We start from the raw sequence: 11,300 nt of genomic DNA, 5'->3' as shown, positions 1-11,300 counted from the left end.
ACAGCGACCAACATGCCCCATCTACACTAGTCCCACCTGCCCACACCGACCAACATGCCCCATCTACACTAGTCCCACCGGCCCACACCGGCCAACATGCCCCATCTACACTAGTCCCACCGGCCCACACCGGCCAACATGCCCCATCTACACTAGTCCCACCGGCCCACACCGACCAACATGCCCCATCTACACTAGTCCCACCTGCCCACACCGACCAACATGCCCCATCTACACTAGTCCCACCGGGCCACACCGACCAACATGCCCCATCTACACTAGTCCCACCCGCCCACACCGACCAACATGCCCCATCTACACTAGTCCCACCTGCCCACACCGGCCAACATGCCCCATCTACACTAGTCCCACCTGCCCACACCGACCAACATGCCCCATCTACACTAGTCCCACCCGCCCACACCGACCAACATGCCCCATCTACACTAGTCCCACCTGCCCACACCGACCAACATGCCCCATCTACACTGGTCCCACCTGCCCACACCGACCAACATGCCCCATCTACACTGGTCCCACCCACTCACACTTACCAACATGCCCCATCTACACTAGTCCCACCTGCCCACACCGACCAACATGCCCCATCTACACTGGTCCCACCCTCCCACACCGACCAACATGCCCCATCTACACTAGTCCCACCCGCCCAGACCGGCCAACATGCCCCATATACACTAGTCCCACGTGCCCACACCGACCAACATGCCCCATCTACACTAGTCCCACCTGCCCACACCGACCAACATGCCCCATCTACACTAGTCCCACCTGCCCACACCGACCAACATGCCCCATCTACACTGGTCCCACCTGCCCACACCGGCCAACATGCCCCATCTACACTAGTCCCTCCTGCCCACACCGGCCAACATGTCCCATCTACACTGGTCCCACCCGCCCACACGCCCCATCTACACTAGTCCCACCTGCCCACACCGACCAACATGCCCTATCTACACTAGTCCCACCTGTCCACACCGACCAACATGCCCCATCTACACAAGTCCCACCTGCCCACACCGACCAACATGCCCCATCTACACTAGCCCCACCTGCCCACACCGACCAACATGCCCCATCTACACTAGTCCCACCTGGCCACACCGACCAACATACCCCATCTACACTACAACATACCCCATCCCGCTGAGTTACTCCAGCAGTCCCTAGTGGGCGTAGGATCGTGTTAATGTGTGCGGGGATCGCTGGTCGGCGCGGACCCGGTGGGCCGAAGGGCCTGTTTCCGCGCTGTATCTCTAAACTAAACTAAACCAAATGGGTGGCAGGTGTAGACGTGCTGCACTACCCGCTGCGCCACCTTTGCCGAAGGCCGTACCTTGATCTTGAGGCGGTCCAGGATGTCTTGCACGTCAGCACAGGCCAGGGTCTCCTTGAAGGACTGCTCCTTGACGTAGTTAATCTTGTTGTTGAGCTCATGGAGCTGTTCCAGAAACTGCTGCTCAGTGACTGGGGTGTCCATAATGGTACTGCAACGTAAACATGCAGGGAGGGGGTGAGAGATGGGCAGGCAGTGCCTAGAGATGGGCGTGGCACCAGGAGATGGACATGGCACCAGGAGATGGGCATGGCACCAGGAGATGGGCATGGCACCAGGAGATGGGCATGGCACCAGGAGATGGGCGTGGCACCAGGAGATGGACATGGCACCAGGAGATGGACATGGCACCAGGAGATGGGCATGGCACCAGGAGATGGGCATGGCACCAGGAGATGGGCATGGCACCAGGAGATGGGCATGGCACCAGGAGATGGGCAGTGCCAGGAGATGGGCATGGCACCAGGGTGGGTGGTCAGGGATGGGTTGGAGATGGGCAGTAGGTGGCACTGGGCCCGGTTACTCACGAGATCATGATGAAGGAGTCGGGGGTGGGTGCAGGGTGGGTGGGTGGGTGGGTGCGGGGTGGGTGCAGGGTGGGTGCGGGGTGGGTGCAGGGTGGGTGGGTGGGTGGGTGCGGGGTGGGTGGGTGGGTGCGGGATAGGTGGGTGGGTGCGGGATGGGTGGGTGGGTGCAGGGTGGGTGGGTGGGTGCGGGGTGGGTGTGAGGGTGATGGGTGGGTGCGGGGTGGGTGGGCAGTGGGTGGCACTGGGTCCGGTCACTCACAAGATCATGATGGCGGAGTCGGGGGTTGGTGTGGGGTGGGCTGTGGGTGGGTTGGTCGGGGGTGAGTGGGTGCGTGGGTTTGTGGGTGGTGGGTGACACTGGGCCCGGTCACTCACGAGATCATGATGTTGGAGTCGGGGGCGGGTGGGTGGGTGCGGGATGGGTGGGTGTGGGTGTGCTGGGTGCGTTTGGGTGGGCAGTGGGTGGCACTGAGCCTGGTCACGCACGAGATCATGATATTGGAGTCAGGGGTGGGTGTGGGGGGGTGGGCGGTGGGTGGCACTGGGCCCGGTCACTCACGAGATGATGATGGAGGAGTCGGGGTGGGTGTGGGGTGGGTGGGTCGGGGGCAGGTGGGTGTGCGGGTGGGTGGGTGCAGGTTGGGTGCGGGTGTGTGTGTGGGTGGGCAGTGGGTGGCACTGAGCCCGGTCACTCACGAGATCATGATGTTGGAGTCAGGGGTGAGTGTGGGGTGGGTGGGTGGGTGTGTGTGTGTGGGTGCTGGGTGGGTGCGGGTGTGTGGGTGCTGGGTGGGTGTGTGTGGGTGGGTGTGTGTGTGTGGGTGCTGGGTGGGTGCGTGTGGGTGGGTGTGTGTGTGTGGGTGCTGGGTGGGTGCGTGTGGGTGGGTGTGTGTGGGTGGGTGGGTGCGGGTGGGTGGGTGCTGGGTGGGTGTGTGGGTGCTGGGTGGGTGTGTGGGTGCTGGGTGGGTGCTGGGTGGGTGTGTGGGTGGGTGGGTGCGTGTGGGTGGGTGGGCGCTGGGTGGCACTGGGCCCGGTCACTCACGAGATCATGATGGCGGGCACGATCAGCTCATCCACCAGCTGGCTGAGCTCGCTGCGCACTGACTGGCGGTTCTTCAGCTTGATGTTCATGGCGATGGACTGCTCCTGCAGGGTCTGGATCTCACAGCCGATGCTGCTCAGGTCACTCTGGAAAGTCCCCAGCATCTGCTCCATCCTCTGTCACACAGCACACGGCACAGTCAGAGAGAGAGGGGCAGAGAGAGAGAGAGAGAGAGAGGGAGAGAGACAGGGAGAGAGAGAGAGAGAGAGACAGAGAGAGAGACAGAGACAGGGAGAGAGACAATAGACACCACTCTCTGTGTGAAAACAAACTTTCTCATCTCGGTCCTAAAAGACTTCCTCCTTATCCTTAAACTGTGTGACCCCTGGCTCTGGACTTCCCCAACATCTGGAACAATCTTCCTGCATCTAGCCTGTCCAACCCCTTAAGAATTTTGTAAGTCTCTATAAGATCCCCCCTCAGTCTTCTAAATTCCAGCGAGTACAAGCCGAGTCTATCCAGTCTTTCTTCATATGAAAGTCCTGCCATCCCAGGAATCAATCTGGTGAACCTTCTCTGTACGCCCTCTCTGGCAAGAATGTCTTTCCTCAGATTAGGAGACCAAAACTGTACGCAATACTCCAGGTGTGGTCTCACCAATGCCCTGTACAACTATCTAAAATGTACAAAAATCTAAACTACTATCTACCTCTTTGATGACCCCTCAGACTAACCTTGATCGGACTTTGCTGGCTTTTACCTTCAACCAAACGTTTATCCCTTACCCTGTATCTGCACACTGTGGACGGCTCGATTGTAATCATGCATTGTCTTTCCGCTGACTGGTTGGCGCGCAACAAAAGCTTTTCACTGTACCTCGGTACACGTGGCAATCATCTAAACTAAACTAAACTAAGGAAGCATTTGCCGGCTTCTCTCTAAACGTCTCCTGTCCGTTCAGTTTTAGACAATAGACAATAGGTGCAGGAGGAGGCCATTCGGCCCTTCGAGCCAGCACCGCCATTCAATGTGATCATGGCTGATCATTCTCAATCAGTACCCCGTTTCTGCCTTCTCCCCATACCCCCTGACTCCGCTATCCTTAAGAGCTCTATCTCGCTCTCTCTTGAATGCAATGTGATCATGGCTGATCATTCTCAATCAGTACCCCATTCCTGCCTTCTCCCCATACCCCCTGACTCCGCTATCCTTAAGAGCTCTATCCAGCTCTCTCTTGAATGCATTCAGAGAATTGGCCTCCACCGCCTTCTGAGGCAGAGAATTCCACAGATTCACAACTCTCTGACTGAAAAAGTTTTTCCTCATCTCAGTTCTAAATGGCCGACCCCTTATTCCTAAACTGTGGCCCCTGGTTCTGGACTCCCCCAACATTGGGAACATGTTTCCTGCCTCTAACGTGTCCAACCCCTTAATAATCTTATACGTTTCGATAAGATCTCCTCTCATCCTTCTAAATTCCAGTGTATACAAGCCTAGTCGCTCCAGTCTTTCAACATATGATAGTCCCGCCATTCCGGGAATTAACCTAGTGAACCTACGCTGCACGCCCTCAATAGCAAGAATATCCTTCCCCAAATTTGGAGACCAAAACTGCACACAGTACTCCAGGTGCGGTCTCACTAGGGCCCTGTACAACTGCAGAAGGACCTCTTTGCTCCTATACTCAACTCCTCTTGTTATGAAGGCCAACATTCCATTGGCTTTCTTCGCTGCCTGCTGTACCTGCATGCTTCCTTTCAGTGACTTATGCACTATGACACCCAGATATCGTTGTACGTCCCCTTTTCCTAACTTGACACCATTCAGATAATAATCTGCCTTCCTATTCTTACCACCAAAGTGGATAACCTCGCACTTATCCACATTAAACTGCATCTGCCATGCATCCGCCCACTCACACAACCTGTCCAAGTCACCCTGCAACCTCATAGCATCTTCCTCACAGTTCACACTGCCACCCAGCTTTGTATCATCTGCAAATTTGCTAATGGTACTTTTAATCCCTTCATCCAAGTCATAGCACAGAACTAGAGGTACTGCACAGAATCAGACCCTTCGGCGCACCTTGTCCACGCTGACCAACTTGGCCATCTGGGCTAGTCCCATTTGCCAGCATTTGGCCCATAAACCCTTCCTATCTAAATAATTCCACTGATTCACCACCCTCTGACGAAATAATTTTTTCTCTTCTCATCTCCTTGCTAAAAGAACATCCTTTAATTCCGAGGCTACCACCTCTAGTCCCGGACTCTCCCACTAGTGGAAACATCCTCTGCACCTCCACTCTATCCAAGTCTTTCACTGTTCAGTTTGTTTCAAAGAGGCCCCCGCCCCATATTCTTCTGAACTCCAGCGAGTGCAGGCCCAGTGTCGACAAACGCTCGTCGTAGCTTAACCCACTCGTTCCTGGGATCGTTGTTGTAAACCTCCTCTGGACCCTCTCCAGAGCCAGCACGTCCTTCCTCAGGTGTGGCAATGCTTTGCAGAAAGGAATTTCACTGTACACCTGCACGCGTGACATGGGAGAACCATTGACCTCCGTAGGTGTCAAGAGAACCATTGACCTCCATAGGTGTCAAGAGAACCATTGACCTCCGTACGTGACAAGGGAGAAGGAATTCTCTGCCTCAGAAGGCAGTGGAGGCCAATTCTCTGGATGCATTCAAGAGAGAGCTAGATAGAGCTCTTAAGGTCAGCGGAGTCAGGGGGTATGTGTGTACCGTTTTGGCTGTAATTCAGGAACAAACAAACAAACAAACAAGAGTTTTAGTATGTAGGTAATTGATAGGAGCAGAAGTGACAGGCCATTCGGCCCATCAGGTCTACTCCGCCATTCAATGATGGCTGATCTATCTCTCCCTCCTAACCCCATTCTCCTGCCTTCTCCCCATAACTAATCAAGAATCTATCTATCTCTGCCTTACAAAATATCCACTGACTTGGCCTGCACAGCCTTGAATGGTGGTGCGTACAGGCTCGAAGGGTCGAATGGCCTCCTCCTGCACCTATTGTCTAGAACCATTGACCTCCGTACGTGACAAGGGAGAACTATTGACCTCCATACGTGACAAGGGAGAACTCTTGACCTCCATACGTGACAAGGGAGAACCATTGACCTCCGTAGGTGTCAAGAGAGAACCATTGACCGTATGTGACAAGAGACAACTATTGACCTCCGTACGTGACAAGGGAGAACCATTGACCATACGTGTCAAGAGGGAACATTGACCTCCATACGTGACAAGAGAGAACCATTGACTACGTGACAAGAGAACCATTGACCTCCATACATGACAAGGGAGAACCATTGACCGTACGTGACAAGAGAGAACCATTGACCGTACATGACAAGAGACAACCATTGACCTCCGTACAAGAGCAGCCCAGTGAAGTCCCTGCTCACCACCCTGCCAGTCTGACTGTGGCACTGCCCCCCAGGCTGTGCCCGCACCCACCTACCTCCAGGATGGTGTCACAGGCCGTGATCTGGTTGTGCAGACTGGCGATGTTCTCACTCTCCTTGATGTCTGTTGTGGACGCTGAGGAACGCAGTGGGAACTCAGAGTAAAGAGCACATCCCCCACCCTGTCAGAACAGAGGGCCGGGGCAGTTGCTGCATGGGGGGGGTCAGTTCATAGCAGGTGGGGCTGGAGCACCCTGCGTCAGTACTTGTCCATGTACCTGCCCTGTGTACCTGTCCGTGTACCTGTCCATGTACCTGCCCCGTGTCATCACCTGTCCATGTACCTGCCCTGTGTACCTGTCCTTCTACCTGCCCTGTGTACCTGTCCATGTACCTGCCCTGCATCAGTACCTGTCCATGTACCTGCCCCGTGTCATCACCTGTCCATGTACCTGCCCTGTGTCAGTACCTGTCCATGTACCTGCCATGTGTCAGTACCTGTCCATGTACCTGCCATGTGTACCTGTCCATGTACCTGCCATGTGTCAGTACCTGTCCATGTACCTGCCCTGCGTCATCACCTGTCCATGCGCCTGCCCTGTGTACCTGTCCATGTACCTGCTCGGTGTCAGTACCTGTCCATGTACCTGCCCTGTGTACCTGTCTATGTACCTGCCCTGCGTCAGTACCTGTCCATGTACCTGCTCGGTGTACCTGTCCATGTACCTGCTCGGTGTACCTGTCCATGTACCTGCCCTGTGTCAGTACCTGTCCATGTACCTGCTCTGTGAAACTGTCCATGTACCTGCTCTGTGTCAGTACCTGTCCATGTACCTGCCCCGTGTCATCACCTGTCCATGTACCTGCCCAGTGTCAGTACCTGTCCATGTACCTGCCCCGTGTCATCACCTGTCCATGTACCTGCCCAGTGTCAGTACCTGTCCATGTACCTGCCCAGTGTCAGTACCTGTCCATGTACCTGCCCAGTGTCAGTACCTGTCCTTGTACCTTTTTTTGGGAAAGGATACAGTCTTTAATGGAGGCATGTTCAATATACTGTAGCTCCGTTTCCACCTGTTTGGAGTAATGTCTCAGATCAACACCCTGTGATCAAGACAGCCCAGTTAAACCCACTCTCACACCCGCCCCAGCTTCAAGAACAGCTTCTCCCAGACATCCATCGGGCTCTTGAACATTAACCGCACAACTTCAGTGGCGCGGTGGTAGAGTTGCTGCCTTAAGGGCCTGTCACAGTTATGCGATTTTTAAGGCGACTGTCAAAGCCATAGCAGATGGCCGACATTTTCTTTTACCCTACGACAACGACCACGACAATGCCCAGTCCGGTCGATCGATACAAGTCACTTTTACGTGAAACTAGCACCTCGCTAAGAGATGACACCGTCTTCGGAAACATCGCGAAATTCCCCACGCTTACCTGACCGTCAAACTGCCGCCTCCAATCTACCCGTCAAATGTCCTGACGGTAAATAAATTGGTTCAACAAAACCACTGGTATCTTCAAATGCCTTTACTTAATTTAATGTTACGTGCTTCTGGGGACAGCGTGAGACAGACAGCGCCCGCAATAAGCTACGGTACCTTGCCACAAGCCAGCTGTGGCCGAGACATTTCTACCTGGAAAATGTTTCCGCGAGGCGCCGAGATCGGCTACGATTCATTGAAGGTCCCTCACGGTCACGCCCGCGACACCACAGCGAACATTCGGCGACAGCCTAGTCACCGGCAGTCGCCTTAGTGGCACGGGCCCTTTACAGCGCTTGCAGCAACGGAGACCCGGGTTCCATCACGATCACGGGTGCTATCTAAACGTAGTTTGTACGTTCTCCCCGTGACCGCGTGAGATCTTCACAGGTACCATTTGCTCACAGCGTGACCACTCACTCCAACGACTGCTACATCAATCCCACTTCACAAACATTAATCCCATCCCTGCACTTTTGCACAAGCTGCTAAAAATGAAGTACACTCACAGTCTTTAATGCTTCCTTTACAAGTTCATCCTCGAGGTTGGCCTGTATGTGGGCTGCAAAGCAAAGGCAATAATCATCTTAGAAGGTAGACTGTGAAGGAAGAAATTGCAAATGCTGGTTTAAACCGAAGTTAAACACAGAGTGCTGGAGTAACTCAGCGGGTCAGGCAGCATCTGTGGAGAACATGGATAGGTGACGTTTCACAGAGTGCTGGAGTAACTCAGCGGGTCAGGCAGCATCTGTGGGGAACATGGATAGGTGAGGTTTCAGAGTCGAGACCCTTCTTACCTGAAATGTTGCTTACTGCACCTCCCATCCCCTCCCCCCTCCCTCCCCTCCCCTCCCACTCCCTCCCTCCCCTCCCACTCCATCACCTCCCCTCCCACTCCCTCACCTCCCCTCCCCCTCCCTTACCTCCCCTCCCCTCCCACCCCTCCTCTCCCACCCCTCCCCTCCCCTCCCCTCCCTCCCCTACCTTCCCTCCCCTCCCCTCCCAATCCCTCACCTCCCTCGTCCCTTCCCTCCCCTCCCCTCCAACCCCCTCCCTCCCCCCTCCCCTCCCCTCACCTCCCCCCTCCCTCCCCCCTCCCCCCCTCCCCTATCCTCACCCTCCCGCACCTTCCTCACCTCCCTCCCTCTCCTCCTCTCACCCCTCCCCCCCTCCCCTCTCCCCTCCCACTCCCTCCCTCCCTCCCCCATCCCCCTCACACATCCCCTCCCCTCTCCCTCCCACTCCCTCCCTCCCCCTCCCCTCACATCCCCCTCCCTCCCTCCCTCCCCCCCTCCCCTCCCCTCCCACTCCCCCTCCCTCCCCCTCCCCCTCACATCCCCCTCCCCCTCACATCCCCCTCCCCTCCCACTCCCTCCCTCCCCTCCCCCTCACATCCCCCTCCCCTCCCACTCCCTCCCTCCCTCCCCCTCCCCCTCACATCCCCCTCTCCTCCCACTCCCTCCCTCCCTCCCCCTCACATCCCCCTCCCCTCCTCCCCTCCTCCCCTCCTCCCCTCCTCCCCTCACCCTCTCCCCTCCCCCTCACATCCCTCTCCCCTCCCACTCCCTCCCTCCCCTCCCCCTCACATCCCTCTCCCCTCCCACTCCCTCCCTCCCTCCCCCTCCCCCTCACATCCCCTTCCCCTCCCACTCCCTCCCTCCCCTCCCCCTCACATCCCTCTCCCCTCCCACTCCCTCCCTCCCCTCCCCCTCACATCCCTCTCCCCTCCCACTCCCTCCCTCCCTCCCCCTCCCCCTCACATCCCCTTCCCCTCCCACTCCCTCCCTCCCCTCCCCCTCACATCCCTCTCCCCTCCCACTCCCTCCCTCCCTCCCCCTCCCCCTCACATCCCCTTCCCCTCCCACTCCCTCCCTCCCCTCCCCCTCCCCTCCCCCTCCCCTCCCCCTCCCCTCCTCCCCTCACCCTCTCCCCTCCCCCTCACATCCCCCTCCCCTCCCACTCCCTTACCTCCCCTCCCCCTCCCCTCCCCCTTCCCCCTCCCCTCACCCTCACCAGGCCCAGGCTGCGGGTCCCGGGCGAGGCCGCGCCGCGGGGGCTGCTGGGAGTTGTAGTCCAACCCTGCCCAGAAGTGGCCGCCATGACGACGGCGGTGAGTGACGGAGCGCCGCGGGGAGGGAGGGAGCGCCGCGGGGAGGGAGGGAGTGAGGTGAGTGAGTGAGGGAGCGCCGCACTGGGGGGGAGGGAGGGGAGTGAGTGGTGCACTGAGGAGGGAGTGAGTGGGAGGGGAGGGAGCGCCACACTGTGGGGGGGGGGAGGGAGGGGAAGGGAGGTAGAGGGAGGTGAGGGAGGGGAAGGGAGGGGAGGTGAGGGGTGGGGGGGGAGGTGAGGGAAGGGAGGGGAGGGGAGGTGAGGGATTGGGAGGGGAGGGGAAGTGAGGGAGGGGAGGTGAGGGAGGGGAGGGGAGGGGAGGTGAGGGATTGAGAGGGGAGGGGAAGTGAGGGAAGGGAGGGGAGGGGAGGTGAGGGATTGGGAGGGGTGGGGGGGAAGTGAGGGAAGGGAGGGGGAGGTGAGGGGAGGTGAGGGAGGGGAGGTGAGGTGAGGGCGGGGAGGGGAGGTGAGGGAGGGGAGGGGAGGGGAGGGGAGGTGAGGGAGGGGTGGGGGGAGGTGAGGGGTGGGGGGGGAGGTGAGGGAAGGGAGGGGAGGGGAGGTGAGGGAGGGGAGGGGAGGTGAGGGAGGGGAGGGGAGGGGAGGTGAGGGAGGTGAGGGGAGGTGAGGTGAGGGAGGGCAGGTACCATTGTAAGTTGGCCCACTGATAGCAGCGTTGTGGAGAGTTGGAGCAATCAGTCAGTCTGAAGAAGGGTCTCGACCCGAAACGTCACCCATTCCTTCTCTACTGAGATGCTGCCCGACCCGCTGAGTTACTCCAGCATTTTGTGAATAAATACCTTCGATTTGTACCAGCATCTGACAATAGACAACAGGTGCAGGAGGAGGCCATTCGGCCCTTCGAGCCTGTACGCACCGCCATTCAATGTGATCATGGCTGATCATTCTCAATCAGTACCCCCGTTCCTGTCTTCTCCCCATACCCCCTGACTCCGCTATCCTTAAGAGCTCTATCCAGCTCTCTCTTGAATGCATTCAGAGAATTGGCCTCCACTGCCCTCTGAGGCAGAGAATTCCACAGATTCACAACTCTCTGACTGAACAAGTTTTTCCTCATCTCTGTTGTAAATGGCCTACCCCTTATTCTTAAACTGTGTGGCCCCTTGTTCTGGACTCCCCCAACATTGGGAACATGTTTCCTGCCTCTAACGTGTCCAACCCCTTAATAATCTTATACGTTTCGATAAGATCCCCTCTCATCCTTCTAAATTCCAGTGTATACAAGCCCAGTCGCTCCAGTCTTTCAACATATGACAGTCCCGCCATTCCGGGAATTAACCTAGTAAACCTACGCTGCACTGCCCTCAATAGCAAGAATATCCTTCCTCAAATTTG

The 11,300-nt window shown here is 57.2% G+C and overlaps 2 protein-coding genes across 2 annotated transcripts in view; one reads left to right on the top strand and one right to left on the bottom strand.

Annotated features, from left to right (window-relative positions):
• The window catches only part of LOC144603008 (zinc-binding protein A33-like), an 852,507-nt gene that overhangs the window by 281,155 nt on the left and 560,052 nt on the right, over window positions 1-11,300 (top strand).
• Window positions 1,286-11,300, bottom strand: part of LOC144602497 (vacuolar protein sorting-associated protein 52 homolog) — an 11,636-nt gene continuing 1,621 nt past the window's right edge. The window contains exons 2-7 of the mRNA XM_078415628.1: window positions 9,852-9,917; window positions 8,348-8,400; window positions 7,382-7,457; window positions 6,410-6,477; window positions 2,930-3,105; window positions 1,286-1,511 (exon numbers count right to left, since the gene is read on the bottom strand). Coding sequence (XP_078271754.1) covers window positions 1,286-1,511; window positions 2,930-3,105; window positions 6,410-6,477; window positions 7,382-7,457; window positions 8,348-8,400; window positions 9,852-9,917 — 665 coding nt within the window. The remainder of the gene's footprint in view (window positions 1,512-2,929; window positions 3,106-6,409; window positions 6,478-7,381; window positions 7,458-8,347; window positions 8,401-9,851; window positions 9,918-11,300) is intronic.

The sequence above is a fragment of the Rhinoraja longicauda genome, chromosome 19 (genome assembly GCF_053455715.1).
Source record: "Rhinoraja longicauda isolate Sanriku21f chromosome 19, sRhiLon1.1, whole genome shotgun sequence".
Classification (NCBI taxonomy): Eukaryota; Metazoa; Chordata; class Chondrichthyes; order Rajiformes; family Arhynchobatidae; genus Rhinoraja; species Rhinoraja longicauda.
The sequence above is the reverse complement of the archived record's forward strand: the minus strand, read 5'-3'. Positions and strand labels throughout refer to the sequence as shown.